At 46.5% G+C, this 27,995-nt stretch overlaps 1 protein-coding gene across 2 annotated transcripts; it reads left to right on the top strand.

The window, feature by feature from the left end:
• The first annotated feature begins 355 nt into the window (after nt 1-355).
• EIF3L (eukaryotic translation initiation factor 3 subunit L) lies at nt 356-27,599 on the top strand. Of its 2 annotated transcripts, XM_046013052.1 has the most exons (13): nt 356-469; nt 1,007-1,055; nt 2,517-2,727; nt 5,437-5,516; nt 8,452-8,513; nt 11,596-11,665; nt 11,896-11,969; nt 16,430-16,601; nt 18,605-18,759; nt 19,721-19,891; nt 20,704-21,201; nt 26,410-26,490; nt 27,395-27,599. In XM_046013052.1, exons 1-13 carry the CDS (start codon nt 437-439, stop codon nt 27,431-27,433), a joined length of 1,695 nt encoding a protein of 564 aa, XP_045869008.1. In that variant the 5' UTR covers nt 356-436; the 3' UTR covers nt 27,434-27,599. The 2 variants fall into 2 exon arrangements, with proteins under 2 accessions (XP_045869008.1, XP_045869009.1); XM_046013053.1 differs by lacking the exons at nt 356-469; nt 1,007-1,055; nt 5,437-5,516 and having other exon boundaries at nt 2,649-2,727.
• The last annotated feature ends 396 nt before the right edge of the window (nt 27,600-27,995 follow it).

Below are 27,995 nucleotides of genomic sequence, written 5' to 3'. Positions count from 1 at the left end.
GAGGTCGAACATTCCAAAACACTTCTTGCCGCAGGCAAACCGCTTGCACCTAAAACCAACAATAGGCCCCCATACCCGAATTTCCCTTCTCGCGAGAAATCGCCAGAGGAGGCTGCCAGCCATCTTTTGTGTGGCATTATTTCTGGTGTCTCTTACTTTGCCCATTTGTTATGCCGAAGTGGTTCAACCGTATTTCTGAATTTACGCAAGCGATAAAGAGTCATCCTTCCTTGTAGAGCCTCTGTTTGAAGAAGGAAGACATATTCAGAGGTTTGTCGTCTTCGCCCTTCTTAATGTGGCGGTCTCCTATCGCTAGAGGCTTCCTAAGGACTTCCGGCTTCCCAGCAGGCCCAGGGGCCCTGAACTTCCGGCCTCTCGACGCAGGCGCGGGCCGCACTTTTCGTTCTCTCTGGCGGTGTTCGTGAGCCGCGCAGCCATGTCGTATCCCGCTGATGATTACGAGTCCGAGGTAAGTGGGCCCTGCGCGTGTACTGGGCTCCGTGACGGAGGCAGCGTTCTCTAGATGCTGGGCCCCGCGGTGAGACGGTGTCCGGGTCCCTTTGGGAGCCTCCCCCGGCCGGAACTAGCTGCGGTCTGCCTTCCGGCGTGCGCGGCCCTCAAGCTGTTCCCCCTGCTTGCAGCTCCTCTCCACCCCGATCTCCGCCCGCCCACTTCGCGTGTCCGGTCTCCTCGTCCTCTCGTTTTCCGAGATCAGAGACGGAGACTGGTTATGGGGTTTCTGTAACTTAGCTCCTGTGGGCCTGGTTCACTCTTGTCGGTCCCCGTTGGTTCCCACCGCTTCTTGTTCTTTGCTTTACCTTATCGCACCCGTAACGTTGTATTGTTTGCTTATTCGCCCTTCTCTCACGAGCATGTTAGTTTCTCAAAAGCAGAGACTCTGTTTTATCCACTTTTGTATCCTTAGTACTTTTACTTGGCCCATAGGTCGAACGAGCATTTTGCTTTCACGAATTGGTGACTGTTCCTATGTCTGTTTCGTTCATAGGCTGCTTATGATCCCTACGCTTACCCTGGTGACTATGATATGCACACAGGTGAGACTACGGGCTGGCTAGCTGGTACTTCTAGAGTTTTGCAACTTTTTGAATGTCTCGGAACAGCTCTTGGCGGGCATCTGTGAAGCGCTGCTTCTCCATGGTCCAGGTTGGGAGTCAGTTATTAGTTCTCAGAAAGAGGGTGGTACAGCGCCTAATAAATGAAGCCTTTTTCATGGTCCACCTCAAAGTCTCAGAAGGGAAGGCTTACTGTCCTGGCCGTGGTTTCCTTGTTAAACTACTTGCTGAAGAAGAAAATCTTGTTGTGAAAAATTAGTGATTCAAACCAAGCCCAAATGAAATCTTTTTGGAAGGTTTTGAGGTTTCCTGAAATGTTACAGTGAGTTAGTTTGACTAGCATTTAGTAAGTGCCGTACATTGTTACAGGTACTCTGTGCGAAGTATTTCCTTTAATCCTTAAGAGAGCTCTGGGAAGTACCTAAATTAATGTCTCCATTTTCTCAGATGAGAAGACTGAACAGAGAGGTTTAGTAACTAGCACTGTTGTATAGATAGTAAATGGCAGTGATTCATTCAAGAAATACTAAGTGCTGGGACACCTGGGTGGCTCAGTTGGTTAAGCGTTCAACTCTTGATCTCAGCTTAAGCCCCCGTTGGGCTGTACGCTGGGTGTGGAGCCCACTTTAAGAAATATATATAAATGTATATATTTAAAATATATGTACATAAGGTGCCTCCTACTTACTACCCCTTCCGACGGTCTTCCCTTCTCTTCCAACACACTTATAACAGTTTTAGGTGCTGAGGGTATACCTGAGTACAAGACAGACAAGATTCTTGCCCTTACAGGATTTATGTTCTAGTGGAAGAAACAGATGATAAGCAAATATATAATTGTAAATAGTGGTAAATGTTCCAAAGAAACAGGGCAGTGGGATTGAGAGTGAGTTGGGGACAATTTTATCTTTGAGTGTTTATGTTTAAAGTTTTATTAATTTGGGGCGGCTGGGTGGCTCAGTCGTTGAGCGTCTGCCTTTGGCTCAGGTCATGATCCCAGCGTCCTGGGATCAAGCTCTGTGGGAGGCCTGCTTCCCCCTCTCCCACTCCCCCTGCTTATGTTCCCCTCTCTCTGTCTGTCTCTCTCTCTCTCTCTGTCAAATAAATAAATAATCTTTAAAAAAAAGATTTATTAATTTATTTGACAGAGAGAGAGAGAGCACAGGTAGGGGGAATAGCAGGCAGAGGGAGAGGGAGAAGCAGGCTCCCCGTGGAGCAGGGAGCCCGATGTGGGGCTCGATCCCAAGACCCTGGGATAATGACCTGAGCCAAAGGCATGCTTAACCAACTGAGCCACGCAGATGCCCCGTCTTTGAGTGTTTAAAAGGGAATCGTACCTGATTTTATAGACTTGAGTTTTCTTTGGGGGATGGTCTTGCCCTTCTGTTTTGTAATGTGTGAGTTTGAACACTTGGTAAAGTATTTGCTATATCCGACCTCTAGGTGATCCAAAGCAGGATCTGGCTTATGAGCGTCAGTATGAACAGCAGACCTACCAGGTGATCCCTGAAGTGATCAAAAACTTCATCCAGTATTTCCACAAAACCGTCTCAGATTTGATTGACCAGAAGGTGTATGAGCTGCAGGCCAGTCGTGTGTCCAGCGATGTCATTGATCAGAAGGTGTATGAGATCCAGGACATCTATGAGAACAGGTACAGAGTGCTGACCGAAATGACCGTCTTTCTGGGTGGGACTGGTTTACTGATACAGCCCCTAAAAAAGGGGTCTGTTAGTGATTTCTCTGTAAAGAGAGTGCCCAAGGGGTTTCTGTGATTCCTCATGGGGAGACATGTTATTCTTTTGGAATATTCTGTATTCTCAGAACTCATATAGGGCCTAAAATAACATCATTATCAGTAGTCGTAGCAGCAACTAGTATGTCTGTCCAGTATAGATCAGACAGTGTTCAGAACGCTTTTCCCATATTTACTCATTACTCTTCACAGTAACCTCATGAAGTAGGTAGTATTGTTTTCTTTATTTTACAGATGAGGAAACAAAGCATAGAAAGGATATAGCTAGTTGAGTGCATACGTTGAGTTTTGAACTTTCATAGTCTGACATCAGAGCCTAATTTTTTTAAAAGATTTTATTTATTTGAGAGAGAGAAGGAACGGGGAGGGGCAGAGGGAGAGGGAGACGCAGACGCCCTGCTGAGCAGGGACACCCCACCCCTCCACGTGGGGACATAGGGCTGGATCTGGGGTCTCCAGGATCATGACCTGAGCCAAAGGCAGACTCTTAACTGACCGAGCCACCCAGGCACCCCCAGAGCCTAATTTTTGAGTTACTGTACAAGTTAATGCGTAACAGGGTGAGCCAAGCTTTGAGTGGCTGCTTCTGTTTTGAGGGGATTGCCCTTGTTTAATTGGCATTAGAAATGGAGACCGGTTTGTTAGGGTTGAGAAAGTCAGGAAAGACTTCACCAAGGATACAGAATTTAAACAATTCCTTGGGGGGGGTGCCTGGCTGGCTCAGTTGGAAGAGCACAGAACTCTTGATCTCAGGGTCGTGAGTTCGAGCTCCACTATTTAAAGTAGAAATTGCTTTAAAATAAGTAAATAAACTTAAAGTAATAATTAGTTAATTCCTAGGAGGATGGGTGGACAAAATGAATACCCAAAGGCTTTTTGGATTAATGAATAGAATTAATCCCCGAACTGTTTTTTTCCTGCATCTCCAGATCTTTCTAGTAGAAATGTGTGGATCAGTGCTGTCCCATAGAAATAATATTAGCCACATGTGTAATTTAACTTTTTTCATCAGTTATGTTTAAGAAATGTAAAAGGAGGGGCGCCTGGCTGTCTCAGTTGGTGGAGTGTGCGACTCTTGATCTCAGGGTTGTGAGTTTGAGCCCCACGTTGAGTGGGTGAGATTGGATATAGAGATTACTTAAACATAAAAATTAAAAAAAAAAACTGAAACAGGTGAAATTAATTTTCATGACAGTTAGCATCTAAAATATTGTTACCACACATAATCAGTATTAAACTGTTAATGAGTTATTTTAATTTTTTTTGGTATTAAGTCTTCTAAAAGCTATCTTTTGTATTTATACCACCTTTCAATTTGTGTATGTTGGAAATACCTGATTTCCGTTTAGATTTCATAGCATTTACGATAGCAGAAGCAGATATCCAAGTAATTTTTTTTTTTTTTAAAGATTTTATCTATTTATTTGAGAGGCAGAGAGGCAGGCAGAGAGAGAGGAGGAAGCAGGCTCCTTGAGGAGCAGAGAGCCCGATGCGGGGCTCGATCCCAGGACTCTGGGATCATGACCTGAGCCGAAGGCAGAGGCTTTAACCCACTGAGCCACCCAGGCGCCCCTCAAGTAATTCTAAATGTAGTTGAAAGTTCGCAGTAACTAAGTATTGGGTTTTTTGGTTAAAATTAAGTAAAATTTAAAATTCAGTTCTTTAGTCACAATAATCACATGTGGCAAGTGGTTACTGTATTAGGCAGTACAGGCGGATACAGATTGTAGTTGAAGCCAAACATGTGGTAGATCTTGCTGTAGGAGAATGTGTGGTGAGAAGAATGGCTGGTGCCTTGGGAAATCCAGTGTTACTGAGATGCTTTATGTTTTATAGTATGTCCTGAAGTGGAGACTTGAGCATGTTTCTGTGCTGAACTGAAAAATCTGGAGAAGGGGCGCCTCTGTCTTTGGCTCGGGTCATGGTCTCAGGGTCCTGGGATCAAGCCCTGCATCAGGGTGCCAGCTCAGGAGGGAGCCTGCTTCCCCCTCTCTGTCTGCCTGCCTCTCTGCCTATTTGTGATCTCTCTCTCTCTGTCAAGTAAATAAATAAAATTTAAAAAAAAAAAAAAAAGGAAAATCTGGAGAAGAGGAAAGGTGGGGCTTGAGGAGAGTGGGGGGCAGTTGAAGTCACTCCTGAGGGGATCAGGGCTGTGAGTGTTTGGGTTGGATGCCGTAGTTCTGTCGCGGTGTCAGACCACCACAAACAGACTGATTGGCTTCCAGATTTGGATGTGGGAGGAGGCACCGTGCTCTAGGAAAGTAGGGGGAAATTGCTAGAGGGAAAGCGTGGGTGTTCAGAAAGTAGTTATCAGACCAGGGAATAGCAAGCTGTCTTGTATGAGTAGAGTTCATGATACAGAGGCAGGAAATGATCCTGAAGAGCATGGCGGTTGCCTGGCTGGTAGAGAGGAGTGTTCACTGTATTAAGAAAAGTTGAGGTGCAGAGTTCTGTTGAGGAGAGTTCTAGCCTTGGAAGGCTCTGGTCCTTTGTTTCTGTGACCTCTCCCTCTTTGTGAGCCTGGGTCCTTACCCGTAAAATGTGTGGGTTGCCTCTTCTCTGTTCCTTCCTGTTTCGGAGTTTAGAATTTTTCTGCTTGGTTTTCAGCTGGACCAAGTTGACGGAAAGGTTCTTCAAGAATACGCCGTGGCCTGAGGCTGAAGCCATTGCTCCACAGGTTGGCAACGGTAGGTATGAGTCCCGTGTTCTGTACGCTGGATGGGATTCTGCGAGTGAGGGGTCCTGAGCAAGCTCAGTAGAGTCTGTGTGTTTTGCTCAGCATGTTGTTTCCCCAGGGCTTGGTGCACAGTAGACCCTTAGCTAAGAGCTTGCTGAGTGACAGTGGAATAAATGAAGAGGGGACAGAGACCTCTCACACGTGATGAAGCTGAAACAAATCTTTGTCCTGACTTGTTTCCATCCCCCTGTGATTTTGGGGGTCAGTACAGTCACTTGGGAATGAGCTGTCTGGCTTCCTCCCCACCTCTCACCTTATGATGGTGTTTATTGTATATGGTGTAAAGTAGAAGATCCAGCTTCACGCTTATGCGCGTGCGTATCTAGTTGTCCCAGTACCAGTTTGTGAAAAGACTATTCTTTTTCCTTTGGATTGTCTTGGCACCTTTGTTGAAATTGGTGATTGTATAAATGTCAGGATTTATGTCGGGACTCTGTTTAACTCCGTTGGTATCCGTCTATCCTGATGCTTGTGCCGCACTGTCTGAATTATTGTGGCTTTGTGGTAAGTTTTGAAACCGGGAAGCATTAAGTCCTCCAACTGTGTTCTTTTTTTTTTTTTTTTTTTTTTTTTCTTCTTTTTTTAAAAGATTTTGTTTTTTATTTGACTGAGAAAGAGATAACAAGTAGGCAGAGAGGCAGGCGGGGTGGGGTGGGAGAGGGGAAGCAGTCTCCCTGCCGAGCAGAGAGCCCAATGCGGGACTTGTTCCCAGGACCCTGAGATCATGACCTGAGCCAAACACAGAGGCTTAACCTACTTAGCCACCCAGGTTCCCCTGTGTTCTTTTTCAAACTTGTTGGTTCTTCTGAGTCCCTTGGATTTCCAAATGAATTTCAGGATCAATTTGTCAGTTTCTGGAAAGAAGTTGGGATTTTGATAGGGATTATGTTGCATCTGAAGATAAACTAGGGGACTATCGCCATCATATTAAGTTCTCTAATTTATGGACATGTGATGTCTTTGCATTTATTTAGGTCTTTATTCTAATGACATTTTAGTGTTTTCAGTGTACAAGTCCTGTACTAATTTGATACAGCTAGCGTTTTTTGGACACTTTATTTTTAGTATTATTGGTACAAGTTAGAACTCACTTTGTAGGTGTTACTTTCTGTGTTGCTCAGACCTTATGCTCTGTTTAATATGTTGCCTATAAAGAATCATATTGTGTGTGTCAACAACAGTAGGAGTCTTGAAATACAGTGGGCCCTTGAGCAACATGGCTTTGAACTGGGTGAATCCACATACACATGGATTTTTTTCGATACAGTATAATAGTGTACGTGTATTTTCTCCTCCTTGTGATGCTCTTAACAGTTCTCCTCTTTAGCTTACTCACATATTGTATACCATGGTAACACAGTGTATAACATGTATACCATGCAAAATAAGTGTTGACTGTTATTGGTAAGGTTCCAGTCAACAGTAGGCTGTTAAAGTTAACAGTTAAATATGTGGGGATTCAAAAGTTCAATGTGAGGGGCACCTCGGTGGATCAGTGGTTTAAGCCTCTGCCTTTGGCTCAGGTCATGATCTCAAGGTCCTGGGATCGAGCCCTGCATCGGGCTCTCTGCTCACCAGGGAGTCTGCTTCCCCCCCTGTCTCTGCCTGCTGCTCTACCTGCTTGTGATCTCTCTCTTTGTCAAATAAATAAATAAAATCTTAAAAAAAAAAAAAAAAAAAAAGAGTTAAAGGTGGGTTTTTAACTGCATGAGGCGGGGGGGATCTGTGTCCCTAACCCCCCTCTGTTTAAATGTCAGCTGTGTATAATTTTAAACAGGTAAGTAATCACAGGGCTTAACAGTATAAAAGGAGATTTGGTATAAAAATCCTCTTGCCACTTTCCTCCTCCAGCCTTAAGTTTCTCTAGAGCCATCTAGCGGTAACACTTTCTTTTTATCCCTCCCATGATAGTCTGTGTGTACCTAAGTAAGTAGGAATAGCCTGTTTGTTTCTTTTTTACATAAAGCAAATGCCATTTTCTTCCCTTTTTAAAGTTTATTATATTTTGGAGAGTATTCTGCATCTCCAGGATTCCCAAGACCACCCCTAGGTTTGATGATTTGCTAGGAGGACTCCCAGGACGTGGGGTAAAGAGAAGGGGCACGCAGAGTGTAATCCAGAGAAAACCACGTGCATGTATATTATCGCCAGTCCTTTCCTGTGGAGTCACTTGGGATGTGCTTAATTCCTCCAGCAAAGAATTGTGACATGTGTGAAAAGTCTCTCAGAGAAACCTATAACACATCCAGTGTCCAAGGATTTTATGGGGTGCTGGTCATGTGGGCACATGCCTAGCACGTACCAAAATTCCAGACTCCCAGAAGGAAGGCAGGAGTTCAGGATAAACCATAGTGTTGCATAGTTTAGGCTCAGCAGATCACTCTTGTCAGGATACTGGGGACCCTCCTGAAATCCAAATTTCCAGATGGCAGCCAAGACCAACTTTACTAGCCAAAGGATAGAAGTCTCAGCCTCACTTCCTTAATTATTTTCTGTACAGCTTCAGTACCCAAAGACCTTTTCTTCCCTCCTTTCTTTTAGTGGTTGTATCATATCAATAGGATAAATTCTTTACAGTAGAATTTCTAAGTCAAAAACACCCATGTGTTTGCGACATTGTCTTTTTTAGAGCTGTTATTATTTATTTATGTGTTGGTTTGTTAAGTGACTGGATGGCCCAGATCTCTAAATGTTAGCAAAGGGAAATGGGCCTGAATGAGATTAAGATGAGGCTGAAAGATGAGAGATGATTTTTCTTTTTGCATGTATTCTTGGGGTGTATTGGAATTTAGATGTTATTTTGTATCTTAAATCATGTTTATCGCTCTCTTCCCTTCAATGTTGTTTTGTGGATTACTAAAGCAGCTCTGTGCCATTTCTTTCAGATGCCGTCTTCCTGATTTTGTACAAAGAATTATACTACAGGCATATATATGCCAAAGTCAGTGTGAGTATCTAACGATTGCTAGCTCTATGCCATTTTTGCCTTTGGAACACAATCATTAGTTTCTGTTGGTTCAGTGGTTGGCATGTTTTCTGAGTGTTCAGATGACAGAGACAAATGACAGAGGGAATGCTTGAATCCAATAAGCTGCGTGTCTGTCCCAGATAAACTTGCTTGGCATAGCTTGTGTGTTTCTGTGTGTCCTTTTCAATTTCTCCATCCCCCAGTTCCTGACTTGGCACTCATCACATCGACTGGGTTTCAGGATGCCATCCTAATGGTGTGTTCCCAAATTCCTACTGCTTCAGCTCGTGATGCCCTTGCTTTTTACCTTCAGTGTAGGACTGCGAGCCTTCTGCTCTCTGAAACACACAGGAAGTGTCCCTGTGTGCCCGGCGTAATGCTTGGCACCTGGCGGGCATCTCTACTCTAATCCTCACAGAGGCCCTGCAAGGCAGGCAGAGGGGTTGCTTCTTCTCAAATTCATGAGTAGGTGGCACAGCTTGAACCCAGGCCTGGCTTACTGTGATGCCAGTGTTCATTCCACTGTACTCTCCCAGCTTTGGGCACTTGTTTGATTTTTCTCTCGTTTCTGAATTTTAGAATGCCCCAAGTTGCTTAAAATAACTGTCTGTACTATTTATATAAACCATGACTGAAAATCTCTATCTTTAGCCCCTCTCTCTCCAAATCCGTACTTGTATATCCAGCTGCCTATTCCATTATCTCCACTTGGCTGTCTGATAGTCATCTCAGATTTGTTTAAGATTTTATTCTGGGGCGCCTCAGTAGCTCATTGGGTTAAGCATCTGCCTTTGGCTCAGGTCCTGGTCCTGGGGTTGGGCCTCATGTCGGACTCCCTGCTTGTCAGCGAGTCTGCTACTCTCTCTTCCCCTCCCTGCCTTGTGCTCTCTGACTTGCAGGTACTCTCTCAAACAAATAAGTAAAATCTTTTAAAAAAAGATTTTTATTTGAGAGAGGGAGAGTATGAGCAGGGGAAGGGGCAGAGGGACAAGCAGACTCCATAGTGACTAGGGAGCCCGACATGGGTCTTGATCCCAGGGCCCGGAGATCGTGACCTGAGTCGAAGGCAGATGCTTAACTGACTGAGTCACCCAGGCAGCTCGAGTTTAGCATACTCCAAACGGAAGTCTTACTTTCCCTGTAAGTCTCTTCTTCTCATGTCAGCCAACTTGGTAAATAATACGGCCATTCAAACGAGAACCTTGGTGGTGTTCTTGACTTGACTTGACTTCCAACCCTGTAACAAATCCTGTTCATCTCTGTCTTCAGCATGCTTTTTGAAACCACCCGCTTCCTACCTCCATCACTGCTGCTATCCTGGTTCGAGGCGTTGTATTATCTCTGTCTTGAGCTGTGTAGCTGCTTACCTGGTATCAGGTTCCATTCCTGCACTTGAGTTTATTCTCAGCCTAGTAACCTGCATGATCCCTTTGAAACATAGTCTTGTCAAGTCACACCCTCCCTCCCAATCCTACCATGACTTCTCACCATCACACTTGGAAGAAAATCCCAGGTCTCAGTCATAGTCCTGTTTGATCTGGCTCCTGACTCCCTTGCCAGTCTCCTTTCCTACGACTTTCATTCCTTTCTTGGGCTCCTGTCCATACCCTGGCACTTTGGAGCACACATCACTAGCTGACATTGTGGTACTTGTTTACTTGGGTTTTGTCTGCTACCTGCACTAGAGGGTAAAACTCCATCAGGGCATGGACTTCGTCTTGTCACTGTTATAATCTGGTGCCTGATCCTCGATGGTGACAAGTTAATTGTTGGAGCTCGTATGTGCATGTGGAAATGAGGGAACCTGGTCCATGATCTCTCCATAGAGTATTTCTTCTCCCAGTCAGCTCTCATCTCTAAAGACCACCTGAGGCTAGGGCTCCTGCCTTGCCACAGGAGCCACCATTAGTGGTAGCTGGAGGAGTTCCTGTTGTCAATGCAGGGGGCCGTGTTTTTCCGGCATCCCAGTGAGCTCTCCGTCCTATCTGTTAGAAAGTAAAGGTTTCCTCCTACCATTGCTATCCTAGCTCACGTACTCTGTGGCCTAGGTTGAGACTCTAGCTAGCCTGTATAACATCTCTTCTTTGGGAAGACCATGGAACCCATAGTACAGTTGGTTGTACCACTTCTAATCTTCCATTAGGTCTGTGATGAAGATTCAGCAGAAGTTTATTGACTCTATGACCTCTTTTTTAGGTACCAGACAAAGTACTTTCATATACATCACCCGTTTGGAACCTTGTCGGGCAGGGGGAGTTCTTTGAAAGAGCATTTATTATATTGGGCACTTCAGCTACGTAGCCTCGTACTATGGAGAGAGCGATACCTTGTCGGAAGCCCGCAGTTAGCAAGCACTGGAGCTAAAACTCCAGGGCTGTGTTCTTTCTAGCTATTCGCGAGTAGTAGCATATTCTTTCCCAGCTCAGAAATCTTCAGTGGTTCTCAGTTGCCAGCAACATCAAGTCTAGATTGGGGGGGGTCAACAGCCTTCTGTGCAAAGGGCCAGATAGTTGTTTGGCTTTGAGGCCATAATGGTCTCTGTTGAATCTGTTTGGCTCTGCCTTTGTAGCAGCCACAGACAGTGAGTGTCTATGACTGTATTCCCGTTGAGCTTTTTATTTACAAAAACCAGGTGAGGGTGGACCTGCTGATCTCTGTGGCCTGGATTCCTGTTCGGCACTGAAAGACCCCTGCATTCCTAGCCTGTTGTAGTCCAGTCTGGCATAGCCTAGTGTAGCGCTGCCTGTTCTCCCCATCCTTCAAACACCATGATTTTACTCCTTTGCTTTTGTAGTACTTCGTCTTTCTGCTTCACCAGATCTGCCTGCATGTTCTCGAACGGTCAGTTGAGGTTGTTGCCATAATGCCTAATCGTTGTGGTCAAGACATTGTCCTTTTGAATGCTCTAACACTTACTGTCGTGTCTGACCTGAGTGCTGTTTGCGTACTAAGAAGGCCAGAAGAGGCATTGGTTCTCACGTGTGTTCAGCTGTCGTGGCAGACCACGAGTAAAACACATTTAAATTAACTGTCAGTCCTGATGTCTCTGTCCTCTTTGCAGGGAGGGCCTTCCTTGGAGCAGAGGTTTGAGTCCTACTACAACTACTGCAATCTCTTCAACTACATTCTTAGTGAGTTTGGGGTTTGGCCTGGGGGTGAGGCTACAGTGAGGTATGGTGTTAGCCTCCAGCTCTTCTTAGCAGGATTTTAAAAAGGGTGGAAGGAGAGATGTCCCGTGATTCATAGTTCTTTTAAGAGAAAAATTACAAAAAAAAAAAAGAAAAATTACAATACTCTGTATGCTTACTAAGTGAGAATAGTCATTGCTTTGCGTCTGACTTTTCTGTGATCTCCTGCACAGATGCCGATGGTCCTGCTCCCCTTGAACTACCCAACCAGTGGCTCTGGGATATTATTGATGAGTTCATCTATCAGGTATCTGGCCAGCCTTGGTCTAATTTGAAATAACTAGTCTGACAAAGGATCAGCTCTGTTACCATTGTTTGTGTTGTTTAAAACGTGCTTGGGATAAAAATGTCCCATCACCATGGGAAAGACCCCACAGGGGTAGTCTGATGTCATAATTTTCTAAAGAGTCAGGCATAAGAGCTCTGGATATGAACTTGGAAGTCAGCAGAGTTGAGCTGACTCTCACTAAACTGTTAGCTGATCTTGAGAGTTGGTCTGGTTGGAAAAAATAAAGGCATCACAAGCTTTGGAGTCAGTTATTCTGTTTTTAAGTCCACTCCATTTCTTTCTTTTTTCTTTTTTTTAAATATTTTATTTATTTATTTGACAGAGAGAGATCACAAGTAGATAGAGAGGCAGGCAGACAGAGGGAAGCAGACTCCCTGCTGAGCAGAGAGCCTGATGCCGGACTCGATCCCAGGACCCTGAGATCATGACCTGAGCCGAAGGCAGCGGCTTAACCCACTGAGCCACCCAGGCGCCCAAGTCCACTCCATTTCTGAAGAAGAAACCTGAGGGACGCCTGGGTTCTCAGTTGGTTGAGTGGCCAACTCTTAATTTTAGTTGGCTCAGGTCATTATCTCAGGGCCCTGGGATCGAGCCCCATGTCTATTCCATGCTCAGAGCGGAGCCTCCCTTTCCTCTCTCGTGTGCCTCCACGCCGTCTCTCTCTCTCTCTCTCAAATAAATAAAATCTTTTTAAAAACCCACAAAAAAAACAGAATAATTCAATTTGGAAAAATACTTGTATTCCATGAGTTTTATGGGGATGGTGTATCTCTCACTGGGTATTTCAGGAGAAACGAGTTTCTTTTCTTTTTTTTTTTCTTAAGATTTTATTTATTTACTTGACAGAGATCACAAGTAGGCAGAGAGGCAGGCAGAGAGAAAGAGGAGAAAGCAGACTCCCTGCAGAGCAGAGAGCCTGATGTGGGGCTCGATCCCAGGACCCTGGGATCATGACCTGAGCCGAAGGCAGAGGCTTTAACCCACTGAGCCACCCAGGTGCCCTGAGAAATGAGTTTCTTAATAAAGCCATTATTTGAGCTACATAGACAAACAGACTTAAGAAGTGCTGGCAGATTGTGATTGGTATGCTGAGAAAGCCCTCCTAGGGCTGGCCTGTCAAGAGGGAGGCTTATGAGGCTTCGGTGCCTTTGTGCAGAGAAGGCTACAAACCACACTGGCCTTGTTTGCCTTTTCTGGCTCCTTGGTCTGTGTAAGCCCTTTCTTTGGCAAATTTTAGAAGGTTGGTGGTCCTTTCAACTCAAAGCAAGTTAAAGGAGGATCATCCGTGCTAAGGTTCTTCATCCTTCTTAAGATTATCATAATCCCTTGGGCTTGGGCTTAACTGGTATTTTCTTAAGGGGCTTAAAGTGCTCTCACTGTAACAAAGACCGGCTAGCAAAAGTTAGGTGTGACTCCTCCCTGACTCCTCCCGGCCAGGTAGATGTCACATGGGGTAAGTGGGTCCCCCACCCCCCCACCCCCGGCTTTCATTTATTTTTATCAGTACAGGTAATACATGATATGTCATTAGTGTTTAAAAACTTTGTCTTTTTCAAATTACAGTGAAGTTTTTTTATCTCTTTTTTTTTTTTTTTTTTTTAAGATTTTATTTATTTATTTGACAGAGAGAGATCACAAGTAGATAGAGAGGCAGGCAGACAGAGGGAAGCAGACTCCCTGCTGAGCAGAGAGCCTGATGCCGGACTCGATCCCAGGACCCTGAGATCATGACCTGAGCCGAAGGCAGCGGCTTAACCCACTGAGCCACGCAGGCGCCCAAGTCCACTCCATTTCTGAAGAAGAAACCTGAGGGACGCCTGGGTTCTCAGTTGGTTGAGTGGCCAACTCTTAATTTTGGTTGGCTCAGGTCATTATCTCAGGGCCCTGGGATCGAGCCCCATGTCTATTCCATGCTCAGAGCGGAGCCTCCCTTTCCTCTCTCGTGTGCCTCCACGCTGTCTCTCTCTCTCTCTCAAATAAATAAAATCTTTTTAAAAACCCACAAAAAAACAGAATAATTCTTTTTTTTTTAAAGATCATTTATTTGAGAGAGCGAGCACGCATGTGCACACACAAGCCGGGAAGAGAGGCATAGCGAGAGGGAGAAGCAGACTCCCTGCTGAGCAGGGACCCTGACATGGGGCTTGATCCCAGGACCCTGGGGTCATGACGTGACCTGAAGGCAAATGCCCAACCTATTGAACCGCCCCGGTACCCCCAAACTGCAGATAAAGTTTAAAGTGTCTGGGGCACCTGGGTGGCTCAGTGGGTTAAAAGCCTCTGCCTTCAGCTCGGGTCGTGATCTCAGGGTCCTGGGATCGAGCCCCGCATCGGGCTCTCTGCTCCACAGGGGACCTGCTTCCTCCTCTCTCTCTGCCTGCCTCTCTGCCTAGTTTATTTAAAAAAAAAAAAAAAAGTTTAAAGTGTCTCCCTTCCTTGCCTTTGTGGCGACATCAGTTATTGTCTAGAAAGACGGGCATTACATTCATGCTTCTCAGGCGTTTACATAAACATGTACATCTCAAATACACCGTCTAAAAATGGCATAATACTATGTTGTGTAATTGGTTGTGACATGGAACACTTAACATGTCTGTGTAGAGATGGCTTTAGTCTTCTCTGCCGTGTACGCGACACGGATATGCCTCCCTCTTCGTGATGATATACCACCCTTGGGTGTTGAGTTTGCACTATTACAAATAGTGAGTCCCTGAATAGTCTTGTGTGTGTTACACGTTGGTCTGTCTCTAGAGATCCCCAGAGGTAGAATTGTTGTTTGAAGAATTTTTGCTTTTTAAGTTTTTTTGTTTGTTTTTGATAGTAAGGGAGTGCCTGCGGGAGGAGGGAGACAGGGGCAGAGGAAGAGAGAATCTCAAGCAGACTCCATGCCCACTGTGAAACTGATGTTGGGCTTGATCTCACAACCCTGAGATCGTGACCTGAGCTGAAATCAGGAGTCATGTTCGGTTGTTTTTTAAAGATTTTATTTATTTATTTGATAGCGAGAGAGGGAACACAAGCAGGGGCAGTGGGAGAGGGAGAAACAGGCTTCTCGCTGAGCAGGGAGCCCGATGTGGGGCTCCATCCCACGACCCGGGGATCATGACCTGAGCTGAAGGCAGACGCCTAATGACTGAGCCACCAGGAGTCGTGTAAAGACTGAGCCACCCAGGTTCCCTGCTTTTAAGTTTTTTAAGATCGGCTTTATAGAGTCAAAACTTGCATACAATGAAATACTGATTTTTAAGTGTGCTGTTGACGAGATTGAACAGACGGTATCCACCACCACAGTCGATATAGAACATTTCAATCACTTTGGATCTTAATAAATAGTAATACATTGTCCCCTCTAAGGGCTTATCAAATTACACTGCTGTCAACAGCATTCAAGAGTTTTTCTCTGCTGTGGATGTTGTTAGTCTAATTTTTGTCTGTTTGGTGGGAAAGAAATGGTAATCTCATTTTAATTTGCGTTTCTCTGATATGTGAAGAACTTAGGTATTTTCCCTGTTAATTGGCCAGTTTTGATTTTCTTCGAAGTGATCCTCATTATCCTTAGTCCGTTTTTCTGATGGATTATCTTGTTCTTACTGAATTACGGGAATTCCTTCTATATTCCGGATGCTCTTTTGTTTATTATAAATCTGGAAACTTTTTTCTGTGTTCTTAGAGGAAGGTGCTAATATGGAGTTGAAGAGCAATCTTGGGTCATGTCATCTAGGACCTAGATTCTAGGTCACTGGTTTCCGAACCTGGTACCAGAATTGACCAAAGATCTTTTAAAAACCGGTTGAGTAGGTAGGTCTCTTGTGCTGTTCTCTGGGTGACTGATGGAGTCAGCCCATTGCTGGTCCCAGATAGAACCACTGCCTTAAGGATTACCCGTGGTGTGGGGCCCTAGATGTGCCTTCTATTTGGCGAGGCTCTGTGGTTTAGTATGGAGGTGACCCAGACTGGGTTCCTGTCCCTGGCGAACAGATGGTCGGCTCCAGTAGGGAAGACACACACATGCAGACACTACCCTGTCCCCATGTGTCTTTATTTGTTATCTTGACTCGGCATTGGCACAGCCCAAGAGAAGAAGATCTGTACAAGCCATCCGGTTCTGACAGCCAGATCGATTGCATTGTGAGGCCCAGAGACGTTAAGTGACTCTAGGCTGTGTTTGACTCCAAATTGAATTTTTTTTTTCCCACAAACTACCTTTCATCTTAGAGATTTTTATTTAGCTATGGAAGAAGTGACATACTCCATAATGAACACAATTCAGTTTAATGAAAGACGGCTTTGCAAAAACAAGTAGCGTACAGAACAGTCTAGCATGAGACGGTGCTGCGCGCCCCACCTGACCCCCGCGCCGCTCTCCCTCCATGTCAGCATCGTACACAACTCCTGCCTCTCTCCCTTCTTCCCGACAGTTTCAGTCATTCAGTCAGTACCGCTGCAAGACTGCCAAGAAGTCAGAGGAGGAGATCGACTTCCTTCGCTCCAATCCCAAAATCTGGAATGTTCACAGTGTCCTCAATGTCCTTCACTCTCTGGTAGACAAGTCCAACATTAACCGGCAGCTGGAGGTGTATACAAGCGGAGGTGAGTGCGGCTTGCCATCTGTTCCGGGGGGAGAGAGGCCCGGGGAGCGCGGGGGAGCCACTGTGGCTTGGGTAATCGGCTGCTCTTCTTTGGTGCTGGGTGTGAACAGCAGCCAAGTGCAGGTGCTGAGGGCTGTCGGGCTTGGCCACCTGCTGGCCGACGCGCAGAACCAGCTGGCACTCACGAGGTCTGATTCGCAGACGCTTCTACCCCGTCTCCGGGGCCTTCGTGTAGATAAGCGCTTCTCACAGTTTTTGGTGTCAGGACCACTTTACAGTCTTTAAAGACTGAGAATCACAGAGTTTGGGCATATAAGTTTTTTTTTCCTTTGATAAGAGTGCCATTTTTACAAATCTCCTTAGTGCCTGGCATGTGCTAAGAGAGCTGGATCCTCATTCTGCTCCTGCGTTTGGTTTGTTGGAATTACAATACGCGGTTTGGGTTGAAGTATCTGAGGGAGACCTGGCCTCACCTAGACATGGAGTTGGGAAAGGGAGGAGTGTCTTCACAGCCTTCTCAGGTAGTTCTGAGACAATGGGGGTTTCATACTGGTGAATTGCAGTGAGGAATCTAAAACCTTAGCAATGAACTTTTTTTTTTTTTAAGATTTTATTTATTTATTTGACAGAGATCACAAGTAGGCAGGAAGTGGGGAGCAGGCTCCCTGCCGAGCAGAGAGCCCAGTGCGGGGCTCCATCTAAGGACCCTGAGATCATGACCTGAGCCAAAGGCAGAGGCTTAACACCCTGAGCCACCCAGGCGCCCCTTAGCAATGAACTTTTGCTTGATTATGTGAAGCTTTATTGGTCTACCTTGCAGCTTGAATGGATCTTTTTACCCCTGCACAATTTTGTAAAATATTGGTTCGTTGAGTTATAAAGATTTCCTAAATGTTGATGTATTTTATTATACAACCTAAAAAACCCACTTTGATCATCAGCTTCATCAGGTAAGTCTTTATTTGGAAGTCTTTAAAACTAGATTTTGCTTAAAAGCTCCTATTTTCATTGGCAGTGAGCACTCTGCGTTGTCTTTATTGACATGCATCAGGCTTACCCCGTTCATTTTTGAGAAAATGTCTGCTAAACACCCAAATCTAAGTAACCATAATTTGTGGGTCAGTCATTCAAGTAAAAATGGTGTCTTGTGAAAAAGTGGCTGGTTCTTTCGCCACGTGTGGTGGGAAGGAATACGGTAATTATGATACAATTTGCTGCCACTGCCTGGTTTGTGCTGAGTTGTCAGTTTTAGCCACTGTGTTTGTACCATCAGTGCAGCATGGCATTTCCGTGAGAAAGACAAATAGCGTGTTAGTGTTACTAAGAGAGTAGCTTTGACCTCACGCACTTCCTGAAAGCAGTGGCCTTGATGAGTAGCTGCTCCTGATAAAAGGGGTCATCTCAGTAATCTCAGTGTCTTGGAACCAACCAAACAAAAACCTGCCCCCCCCCCCCCGCCCGCCCCCCACAACTCCTCTTGGTAAAAGATTAGTGTGAGGCCAAGGACACCTGGCCTGTTAGCCAGTATAGAGTATGTGAGTCTTGATCTGGGGGTTGTGAGTTCGAGACTCACGTTAGGTGTAGCTTACCTTTTTTATTTTAATTTATTTTATTTTTAGGATTTTATTTATTTATTTGACAGAGAGACAGATCACAAGTAGGCAGAGAGGCAGGCAGAGAGGAAGGGAAGCAGGCTCCCAGCCAAGCAGAGAGCCCAATGCGGGACTTGATCCCAGGACCCTGGGATCATGACCTGAGCCGAAGGCAGAGGCTTTAACCACTGAGCCACCCAGGTACCCCAGGTTACCTTTTTTTTTTATTTAAAAAAAAAAAAAAGGTCAGGCATGCTGCTTCTGGGTAGTCCTCTGAAGGCAGTTACTCCCCATTGCGGGAAGCTTCAGGGACCCGTAGTAGGTGGAGAGTTAGCTGAGTGACTTTCAGGGCTTAGGCTCACGTTCCTTCACATGTCCCTGCTGGAATGGTCACAGTGTCTGTTTCTCTCAGGTGACCCCGAGAGTGTGGCTGGCGAGTACGGACGACACTCCCTTTACAAGATGCTTGGGTATTTCAGCCTGGTGGGCCTTCTGCGCCTGCATTCCCTGTTGGGGGACTACTATCAGGCCATCAAAGTGCTGGAGAATATTGAACTGAATAAGAAGGTGATTACCTGCTTCCCCCTGCCCCCCTGCCCAGAGCCAGAGTCTGAGTTAAGAGAAGCTCTGATCTCGAAGGACGAATGTTAGGGAGCAGAAAGAGGAGTCTTCCCCAGCCCGCTTGAAAATTGAGACGTGGGGGAAGCACTGTAGTGAACATCTGCGCATAGGCAAGGCGCTTCCTCTTTTTTTTTTTAAGATTCTATTTATTTATTTGACAGAGAGAGATCACAAGGAGGCAGAGAAGCAGGCACAGAGAGAGAGAGAGGGAAGCAGGCTCCCTGCTGAGCAGAGAGCCCCATGCGGGACTCGATCCCAGGACCCTGAGACCATGACCTGAGCCGAAGGCAGCGGCTTAACCCACTGAGCCACCCAGGCGCCCCAAGGCGCTTCCTCTTTGTTGCTTAGTAACACTCGAAATGTTCGGCAGTCTTTGATTCTGTTTTCAAGACCATGATAATGGCAGGTTTTTACTCTGCAGATCTCACTACTTAAGGAGTGAGACTTAGTTCTGAGGTGGTATAGACAATGACGATTAGCTGTGGTGGTTTTTCTTAGCCACAGAAAAATTGGTACTCTTTTGTCGTCGTCGTGTGTGTGTCTTTTTATTTCAGTCTTGTTATGTGTTCCTTTATCGGGTTTATCTGGAAAAGCAAGGAGTAGAAAGCGAGGAAGAGTACACAGCTGAGGTGTGGAGGGATTTGGAGTGGAAAGAAATGTTAGGGTCACCTGGTCCAGTCCCTTCCTGTTACATCTAGCAGTGTGGAGCTCTTGGGTCACACGACTTAATCGGTGACTGGTGTGGTCTGCGCTTGGAGCCTCTCAACTCCAGAGGGCAGCACTTTCCTGCTGGGTAGTTCGGGGCCTCCATAGGGGGCTTCCGCTCCGCTGACACTGGGCCCTGCCAGCTTGCAGATTCTCTCCGGGATGACTTGGTTTTGGGACTCACGGATGCTTCCGTCCACAGAGCATGTACTCGCGGGTGCCCGAGTGCCAGGTGACCACGTACTACTACGTCGGTTTTGCATATCTGATGATGCGTCGCTATCAGGATGCCATCCGGGTCTTTGCCAACATCCTCCTCTACATCCAGAGGACCAAGAGCATGTTCCAGAGGACAACATACAAGTACGAGATGGTAAGGAAGCCTCTGACCAGCTTGACCCTTTGGCACCTGTGCCGACAGTTTTTGGTAAAAGCTCTCCCAAATTTTGCTTTTTGTATGTGTTTTCAGTAGGGCGATTTCTTAATGGCTGGACTACTCTCAAGTTTCTTTTGTTGTGCCTGTTACTTCAGATCATTAATTCCTTGACGATAAAGACAGTATCTTTTGTTCTACTTTTGTCCCCCCAGCAGTGTCTGCATTTATTCAGCAAGTTTGCAGAGTGTTCACTGGGCTCTGGTAGTTCAGACTGAGGGAGGTGGATGTACCACCCGCAAGCAGTTTGCCATGGAGGAGGGGGAGGGTCCAAGATGTGCATAGATTTGGGAGGTTTCTAGGCAGAGACTCGGAAGCATGGTGAGGTAGCAGCACAAGGAACAGTTTTTGTTGGAGGGCCGTAGAGTAGTCAGATTGGGGTGCTAGGTTCTGGGGTAACCTTCACTATCAAGTATTTAATTTTTATAGGCCTTAAAGTGCCATCAAAATTTCTGGGTGACTTAGTCATAACGGTGTGGGAGGATCGATCCGCCGGTGAGGATGGGGTGAACCAGGAGGAAGGAGGAGGAGGCCCTAGTGAAGAATCCAGAAACTAGCTGAGGAGGCCCCAGAAGTGGGCTAGAAGTTCAGTAGAGCTGGATGGCAGATGCGGAGGGACTTCGGGGAAGTTAACTGACAGGTGCAAGACCAGGGAGAAACCAGAGGCATGTGCAGCGTGTACTGGGGAGGTCGGTGGGGACCTCAGAAAGTGCATCTCGTTTGACCCGCGCCAACTGGTCTCGCGCCCGCAGATTAACAAGCAGAACGAGCAGATGCACGCGCTGCTGGCCATCGCCCTCACCATGTACCCCATGCGCATCGACGAGAGCATTCACCTGCAGCTGCGGGAGAAGTACGGGGACAAGATGCTGCGCATGCAGAAGGGCGACCCGCAGGTCTATGAGGAACTTTTCAGCTACTCGTGCCCCAAATTCCTGTCGCCCGTGGTCCCCAACTACGACAACGTGCACCCCAACTACCACAAGGAGCCCTTCCTGCAGCAGCTGAAGGTGTTCTCGGATGAGGTGCAGCAGCAGGCGCAGCTGTCCACCATCCGCAGCTTCCTCAAGCTCTACACCACCATGCCCGTGGCCAAGCTGGCCGGCTTCCTGGACCTCACGGAGCAGGAGTTCCGGATCCAGCTGCTGGTCTTCAAGCACAAGATGAAGAACCTGGTGTGGACCAGTGGCATCTCTGCCCTCGATGGCGAATTTCAGTCGGCCTCCGAGGTTGACTTCTACATCGATAAGGTACGGCTGCCTTCCGGCCTGGGCGGCTGCGGCCTCTCTCCGTCTGTTCAGCCGTCAGGGCTTCCTCGGCGCCTGCCACTCGGAGCATTCGAGACTTGGTGGTGCACAAAACCAGCAGAGGTTTCTGCCCTCGCACCGATCTTGTCATGTGATAAAGTAGACAGTAAGCGCTACAGCGGAGCAGACTACGTAGTAGGCGTCAATACAAAACGAACAGGCCTTTAAAAAAATGTTTAAAGGAAAGGGCGCTTGCGTGGCTCGGTCAGTTAAGCGTCTGCCTTTGGTTTGGGTCATGATCCCAGAGTCCTGGGATAAGTCCCACATCGGGCTCCGTGCTCAGCGGGGAGCCTGCTTCTGTGTCTCCCTCTGCCTTTCTTCACCGCCCATGCTCGCTTGCTCTCTCTCTAATCTTTTAAATTTCTCTTTTTTATTTTTTTAAGAAAAAGAGTTTCATTCTTCTCCGAGTTAAGAGAGCTGCCTGGGGCACAGTCTTCACAGAGAGGAGAGCACTCCAGGGGAGGGAGGGTTGGTGCAAGAGTTACATATGGTTTTGCTTTTGTTTTCGTTCTTGTTTTATGTAGAGTTACAAGTTGTGATGAAAAACTTTCCCGAAAGGCTGTAAGACTGGAATCTTATGGGAATCAGTGAGAGCTTTTTCTTACGTTTCTGTTTGGAATGTTCTTTTTTGGTGGGTTTTGTTTGTTTTTTAACGAAGCAGATGTACAGTGTGTACTTGAGGCAGGAATAGAGCCCATGTTTTGAGGTTTTGCCAAGGTCTCGGCAAAGTCGTTTTGGCCTTGGGTCAATGTTTTACCAGGAGCAGGGCCTACAAACATGAAAAGTGGCAAGTTTCCTTTATCATAGGTTAGAAATCGCCAGGTGCTGTGCAGTTAAGGGTAGCGTGGCGGAAGGCTGAGGTGGCAGTCTTGCCCAGGTGCTCGGGGTGCCTTTGTCGAGGAAGTGAAATTGCAGCTAAGACTCAAAGCAGGTGAAGAACCTAGCCAGACACTTGTGTAGGGAGCAGCGTTCCAAGGAGTGGGCGCTGTAAGGGCAAAGGCCCTGGGGCAGGAGTGAACCCAGTATGTTTGAGGGACAACCTCATTGTGGCTGCAGTGACCAGAGAGAGGAGGCTGTGGCAGAAGAGAGGATCATGGGAGGGTGTGGCGTAGACTGTGGGGCGTAGTTTAGCCGGTGAGAGCCGTGTCCCGACTTGTCTCACCCTAGATGAGTGCTGCCTACTTTTGACTTCATGCAGCGGACTGACACAGCATGTGCTCTTTTTCTCGCGTCTGGCGGCTTCTTCTTGTGTTACATTTAAGAGCGTCACCATCCAGCATTTTCGTGCACAGCAGGAGTCCCCTTCGGGCTGGGCCAGCTGCTGCTGCTGGAGTTGGCTGTGATCTTCGCATTCTCATGCGGGTGCGCTTTTCAGGGGTTTTGTTTATTACAGAAAGTGTCCATGGTTTTGGAGAGTGGCTCTCAGTGGTTCATTGAAGTTGTTTGTTTTTTTTTTAAGTGATTCATTTATATCTGCTTGTGAATGCAGAGTTATTTCTGGAAGGAGGCAAGAGCAACATCCTAGGCTCCTCTCAGGAGGAGGGGGGGTAGTGTTCGTTTGCATTGCTGGATTTTAAGTTCAAGTTAACATTTTGGTGTCCTAATGAGGTTTTTAAAAGAACTAAGTTCTGTTTTGTAGGTGAGTGTTTTTCCGATGTAAAATATGCTAGACTCCTAGAATTCCTTTTCCCATGAAGTCACACCCTCTCCTCTTCCTTAATGTGCGCACACTCAAAGATGGTGTTCTACTTAACATATGTGGAGCGCTGATACGGACTTACAACAGTCTTTTAAAATGAATAGACTGATGTCTTTCATCTCTTCTAGAATGTTCTTGGCTAATATCTTTTACTGTATGTGCTCTGTTCTCCTTCTGGAGTTCTTACTTGATGTATATTAGACCTCATTCTGTCTTCTGTGTCTCTGTTCTGGGTAATTTTCTTTTGATTGATTATTCTATCCTCGTTAATCTCTTCAGCTCTATTTTTACTTTCTCTGATTTTTCTTAAATTCATGGTGAAGTGTTTCCATAAATGTCCTTCGTTCCCTTTTTTTGTTTGTTTCCTACATACAGTTTATTGTCCTTGGAAAACTTTGTTGACATTTTTTGAAGTGTAAGATGAATATTCTTCTCGAAGGGATTTGCTTTTGCCTCTTGAAGTTGCCTGGGGAGATTATTGGTCTGGGACCACCATAGACTCAAAGGCTCGGGTCCTCTGGACCAACCAGGAAACAAGCCCAGGCTACGGATTGTCAGAAGAATCACCTTGTGTTTATAATGTCCCGGGAATGTGTCTCTTTCCTCTTTTATGTCCCTCCCCCAACTTGGTGAGCATTGCTTGGTGTCTGGGGTGGGACGGCTGCCCAGTCCCCGTTTTGCCTTTAGCTTCAGGGTGTAGCGCAAGGGATCCAGCAGCGCAGGGAGCGTCTTCTGTAGGACTGACCCTGGCCTTGGTTTGTCCCTCTGTGTGAGTCTTCTAGGATTGAGGAGCGAACGCACTCCCCGCAGAGCAGGCTTCTGTGTTGCGGTTAGAGTGGTTTACTTTCTCTTAGGTAGCTTTTTATTCTCTCATTAGCTCTTCGATGCTATGAGTAGATTTTTACAAACTATTTATTTTGTATTTCTAGTTGCTTTGAGAAAGTATTGGTCTACACATACTATATTTTTTGGCAGTGTTTTAAAGGTAAAACCGTATAACATGAACTTCACCATTTTAAAGGATGAAATTCTATGGTTATTGTTATATTCACAGTGTCACATAGTCGGTTTGCCCTAATTCCATGACATTTCCACAACTCCCTGCCCATGAGCAGTCATTCCCAAGTCCCCTTGTCCCCTCATCCTTGGCAAACCAGTAATCTGCTCTCCGTCTCTGTGGATTTGTCTGTGTTCGATATTTGCTATGATAAACCGTGTGGCCTTTTCGTGTTTGACTTCTTTCACTGAGCACGTTTTCAGGTCTTGTCCAGGCCATGGCGTGTATCTGTCCATTTTCGCGGCGGCGAAGGACCGCGCTGTAGGGGTGCGCCGCTCTGTTGACCCAGTCATTAGCTGATGGACAGTCGAGTTTCCACCTTTTGACTATCGCGGGTAACGCCGCTATCATGAATTTTTGTGTACAAGTTTTTGTGTGGATGTCTGCTCTTGGGTGTATACTACTTGGGGAATTGCTGGGTCAGTTTGGGTAGTTAATTTTGAAAGCTCATTTTGCTAAACCGAACCCTCTCATTTAGAGTTTATGGCTTTTGGAAGACTTGATGTTTGACAGAAATTGGCTGTCTCTGACACGAAAGGTCTCACCAGAAGTAGAAACATGTCACTAGGGAAGTTTTCCAGTGTTGTTTTATCCATGCTTTTAAAAATCAGAACTGTCCCTTGTAGTATCACTTCTGCTACCTAAAGTCCTTTTCGAATTTGTTCTCAGTGCCTGCCTGACATAACGTTTGGCAGTATCGGTAACCTGCTCCGTCCCCCGTCATCACTCTGTAACCGCTGAACTGGTCCCAGTTATCTGGATGGTCTTTAACAAAACACTTCTGGGAAGCCTGGTAGGCTTAGTTGGTAGAACGTGTGATTCTTTTTTTTTTTTTTTTTTAAGATTATTTATTTATTTGATAGAGAGAGATCAGAATGGAGGTGGGGGGGGTGGGGCAGGGAAGCAGGCTCCCTGGTGAGCAGAGAGCCTGACACGGGGCTCCATCCAAGGACCCTCAGACCTGAGCCGAAGGCAGAGACTCAACCCACTGAGGCATGCAGGTGCCCCAGAACATGTGATTCTTGATCTCAGGGTCATGATTTCAAGTTCCACCTTGAGAGTAGAGTAAAAGTTTACTTCAAAATAAATAAATAAAACATTTCTTCCAAGAATCAATTTGGATATTACAAAAAATTTATATGAAGTTATGTTCACATATTAATTAAATTATAACATAATTAAATACTTACAATATGATTTAAAGTCTGTACATGAGAAAGTATTATTTTTTTTTTTTAAGATTTTATTTATTCATTTAAGAGAGAGCGAGCTCGAGCCAGGGGCAAAGGGAGAGAGGGAGGGAGATGCAAGCTCCCCCCTGAGCAGGGAGCCCGATGTAGGGCTTGATCCCAGGACCCCAGGATCATGGCCTGAGCCAAAGTCAAACGCTTAACTGACTGAGCCACCCAGGCGCCCCATGAAAATGTTTTTGATTGCATGTTTTTGGGGCTTCTTTTTATTATTATTATTCCTCTTACTGGTTCACTTTTGCCTTTGGCAAAATGTTGCTTTCTGGGTAGTGGTGGTGGTTTTTTTGGTAAACATTTTATTTTTATGTAACTCATGACCCGAGCATCCAGAGTCCCATGCTCTGCTGACTGAGCCGCCAGGCGTCCCTGCTTGCTTTCTGGCTCCTCTTTTTTCATCCTTGACTTGAAAAAGTCCTGTCAAAGAGATCCAGAAAGGGGCACCTGGGTGGCTCAGTGGGTTAAAGCCTCTGCCTTCGGCTTGGGTCATGATCCCAGGATCCTGGGATCGAGCCCCACATCGGGCTCTCTGCTCCGCAGGGAGCCTGCTTCCTCCTCTCTCTCTGCCTAGTTGTGATTTCTCTCTGTCAAATAAATAAAATATTTAAAAAAAAAAAAAAAGATCCAGAAAATTCTTGGGCCTTAACCTAGATTATGCAGGAATTTACAAGTAAAATGGTGTTCAACCACATTTGAGTTAAAAAACAAAGTTTAGAATCTGGATTCACTTGGTAGCCTCACACTCCTAAACAGTGTGTGAGAATAAAATGCTGACTGAAATGTTTCTATTGCTGAAAGATTCGTGTTCGTTACAAAAGACTTGGAAATAATAATGGCGCCTGGATGGCTCAGTGGCTTAAGCCCGGTCTTTAGCTCAGGTCATGATCTCGAGGTTGGGATCAAGCCTGCATCGGGCTCCGTGCTTGGCAGCGGGGGGGTCATCTATCCCTCTCCCCCATCAAATAAATGAATTAACAAGTATCTAGAAAGAGCGAGCTGCCATCAGCTGGTAATGCTCTTCTGTAGGGTGTTGTCCCCCCGCCGCCCCATGTTTGCGTTTGGAAGGCAGTGTGAGGCTTTATGCACTTGCAAGTCTAAGTGCCTCTGCCTCACTGATCGTCTCTGACTCTGCTTTGCTTCTCCCATAGGACATGATCCACATCGCAGACACCAAGGTCGCCAGGCGCTATGGGGATTTCTTCATCCGGCAGATCCACAAATTTGAGGAGGTGAGTAGTTGGGAAGCGGTGTGTGGGTTGGAGACAGAGGTTTGGAACTAGTGGGGAGTTTGACTTTTTTCTTATTTTTCATTTCAAGAAAGCCCGGAGTTGGCCCTTTAAAAAGTTTCTGAGCAACACTGGCTGGCTGCTTGGGGTTTGGGGAGTGGGGTTGGGCCTGTAGCAGTTGCTGCGTCAGCCTTCTCCAGAGCATCTCTTTCCAAGATCTCTCTCTGCGGGTGGCCAGCTCTCCTCTCCCTCCCTGGTATTTCCTAATATGGGTGGCTTCACTGCCTGCTCTTACGCATCCCTCCCCGTTTGGCAGTTACTCTCCGACGTAGACAGGTCTGGCCGGTTCTTGCAGGCAGAGGACAGGAAGCTGGGTTTTGACAGACTTGGTGCATTTCACATCTTGCCCTGGGAGAGGTCCTGGGGGTCAGGCCGAATACTACGAGGACGCAGGGTGTGTGCGTGCTTTCTGTGTGTGGTCGTGCTTTCTGTGTGTGGCTGTAGCTGGAACCGCTTTGTCCTGGTGTTCCGAGTTCTCCAGCAGAGGTCACTGCTCTGCTCTGGGCCAGCCACGGGGCTCCTCCTGCAGGAAGAGCGCAGCCCTGGCAAGTTTAGCTGCTGTGAGCCGCGTGTCTTGTAAAACGGACAGAGCGGTGTGGGTGTGGGTGTGGCGCGTGAAGGGCAGGTAGAACAGTCCGTGTGAATTGTGCAGGGCTGTGGGAGTGTCAGGAGGGGATCACCTGACTGGGGCTTCCTGCACACAAGGTGGACGCCCGTGCCCACGTCAGAGAGACCCTTCCCAGACTTCAGAGCGGTGGCCCAGGGGTCTGTCCCGGGGATCATGCACACTGGAGGACAGGGGTCGGTGAGATCTCCGTATCTAACTTGGCTTTTCTTTTTGTCCTAGCTCAATCGAACCCTGAAGAAGATGGGACAGAGACCCTGAGTACCTTCACACTCTCGTTAGGAACCGATTCTGAGGTCTCTTCAGGAGGGGCGTATTCTTGTCACCGTGAAGCCTTTACCTAGATCAGCCATCCAGCGGAGTTGAAGTCTATTTGAATTAAGGACTGAAATGTTTTAAATGGGTCTCAGTAAAAGATCTTTGGAGCCAGATTTGTCATCTCATCATTGTTGGGGGTGGGGGGTCTGTTGTCGGGAGACAGTACGTGACACTGTGACACTTTCCTCCTGATGTAGCTGTTGTTGTTTCATTTGAATTTGAGGTTCGCAGGACATTCTCGCATTCGATATCTTATTCGCATCTCACAAGAGTCCTGTGAGCATTACGTGACCTGCCGTGATTTGCACGCATGTTAGCAGAGGTGTTGGGTCCCAGGCAGAAACTTGAACCCCTCCTGCAGCCATGAACTGTGCTGGGAGGAAGCCAGGTGCGCGCTGACACCTCCTGGCGTGCGGTTAGTCGGATCCCCACTCGCTGAGGAGGAGACGTGCTCAGGCTGCAAAGTGACTGCTTGAGGTCATATAGTTCGGTTTTGTTTGTTGTT

The sequence above is a fragment of the Meles meles genome, chromosome 7 (genome assembly GCF_922984935.1).
Source record: "Meles meles chromosome 7, mMelMel3.1 paternal haplotype, whole genome shotgun sequence".
Classification (NCBI taxonomy): Eukaryota; Metazoa; Chordata; class Mammalia; order Carnivora; family Mustelidae; genus Meles; species Meles meles.
Note: the sequence above shows the minus strand (reverse complement) of the source record. Positions and strands in the feature narration are given on the sequence as shown.

Coding starts and splice junctions, on each gene's coding strand:
- EIF3L (XM_046013052.1), top strand. CDS start 437: ATGTCGTATCCCGCTGATGATTACGAGTCCGAG. Junction 11,666..11,895: donor TCTCTTCAACTACATTCTTA/GTGAGTTTGGGG, acceptor TCTCCTGCACAG/ATGCCGATGGTCCTGCTCCC. Junction 18,760..19,720: donor ATATTGAACTGAATAAGAAG/GTGATTACCTGC, acceptor TTCCGTCCACAG/AGCATGTACTCGCGGGTGCC.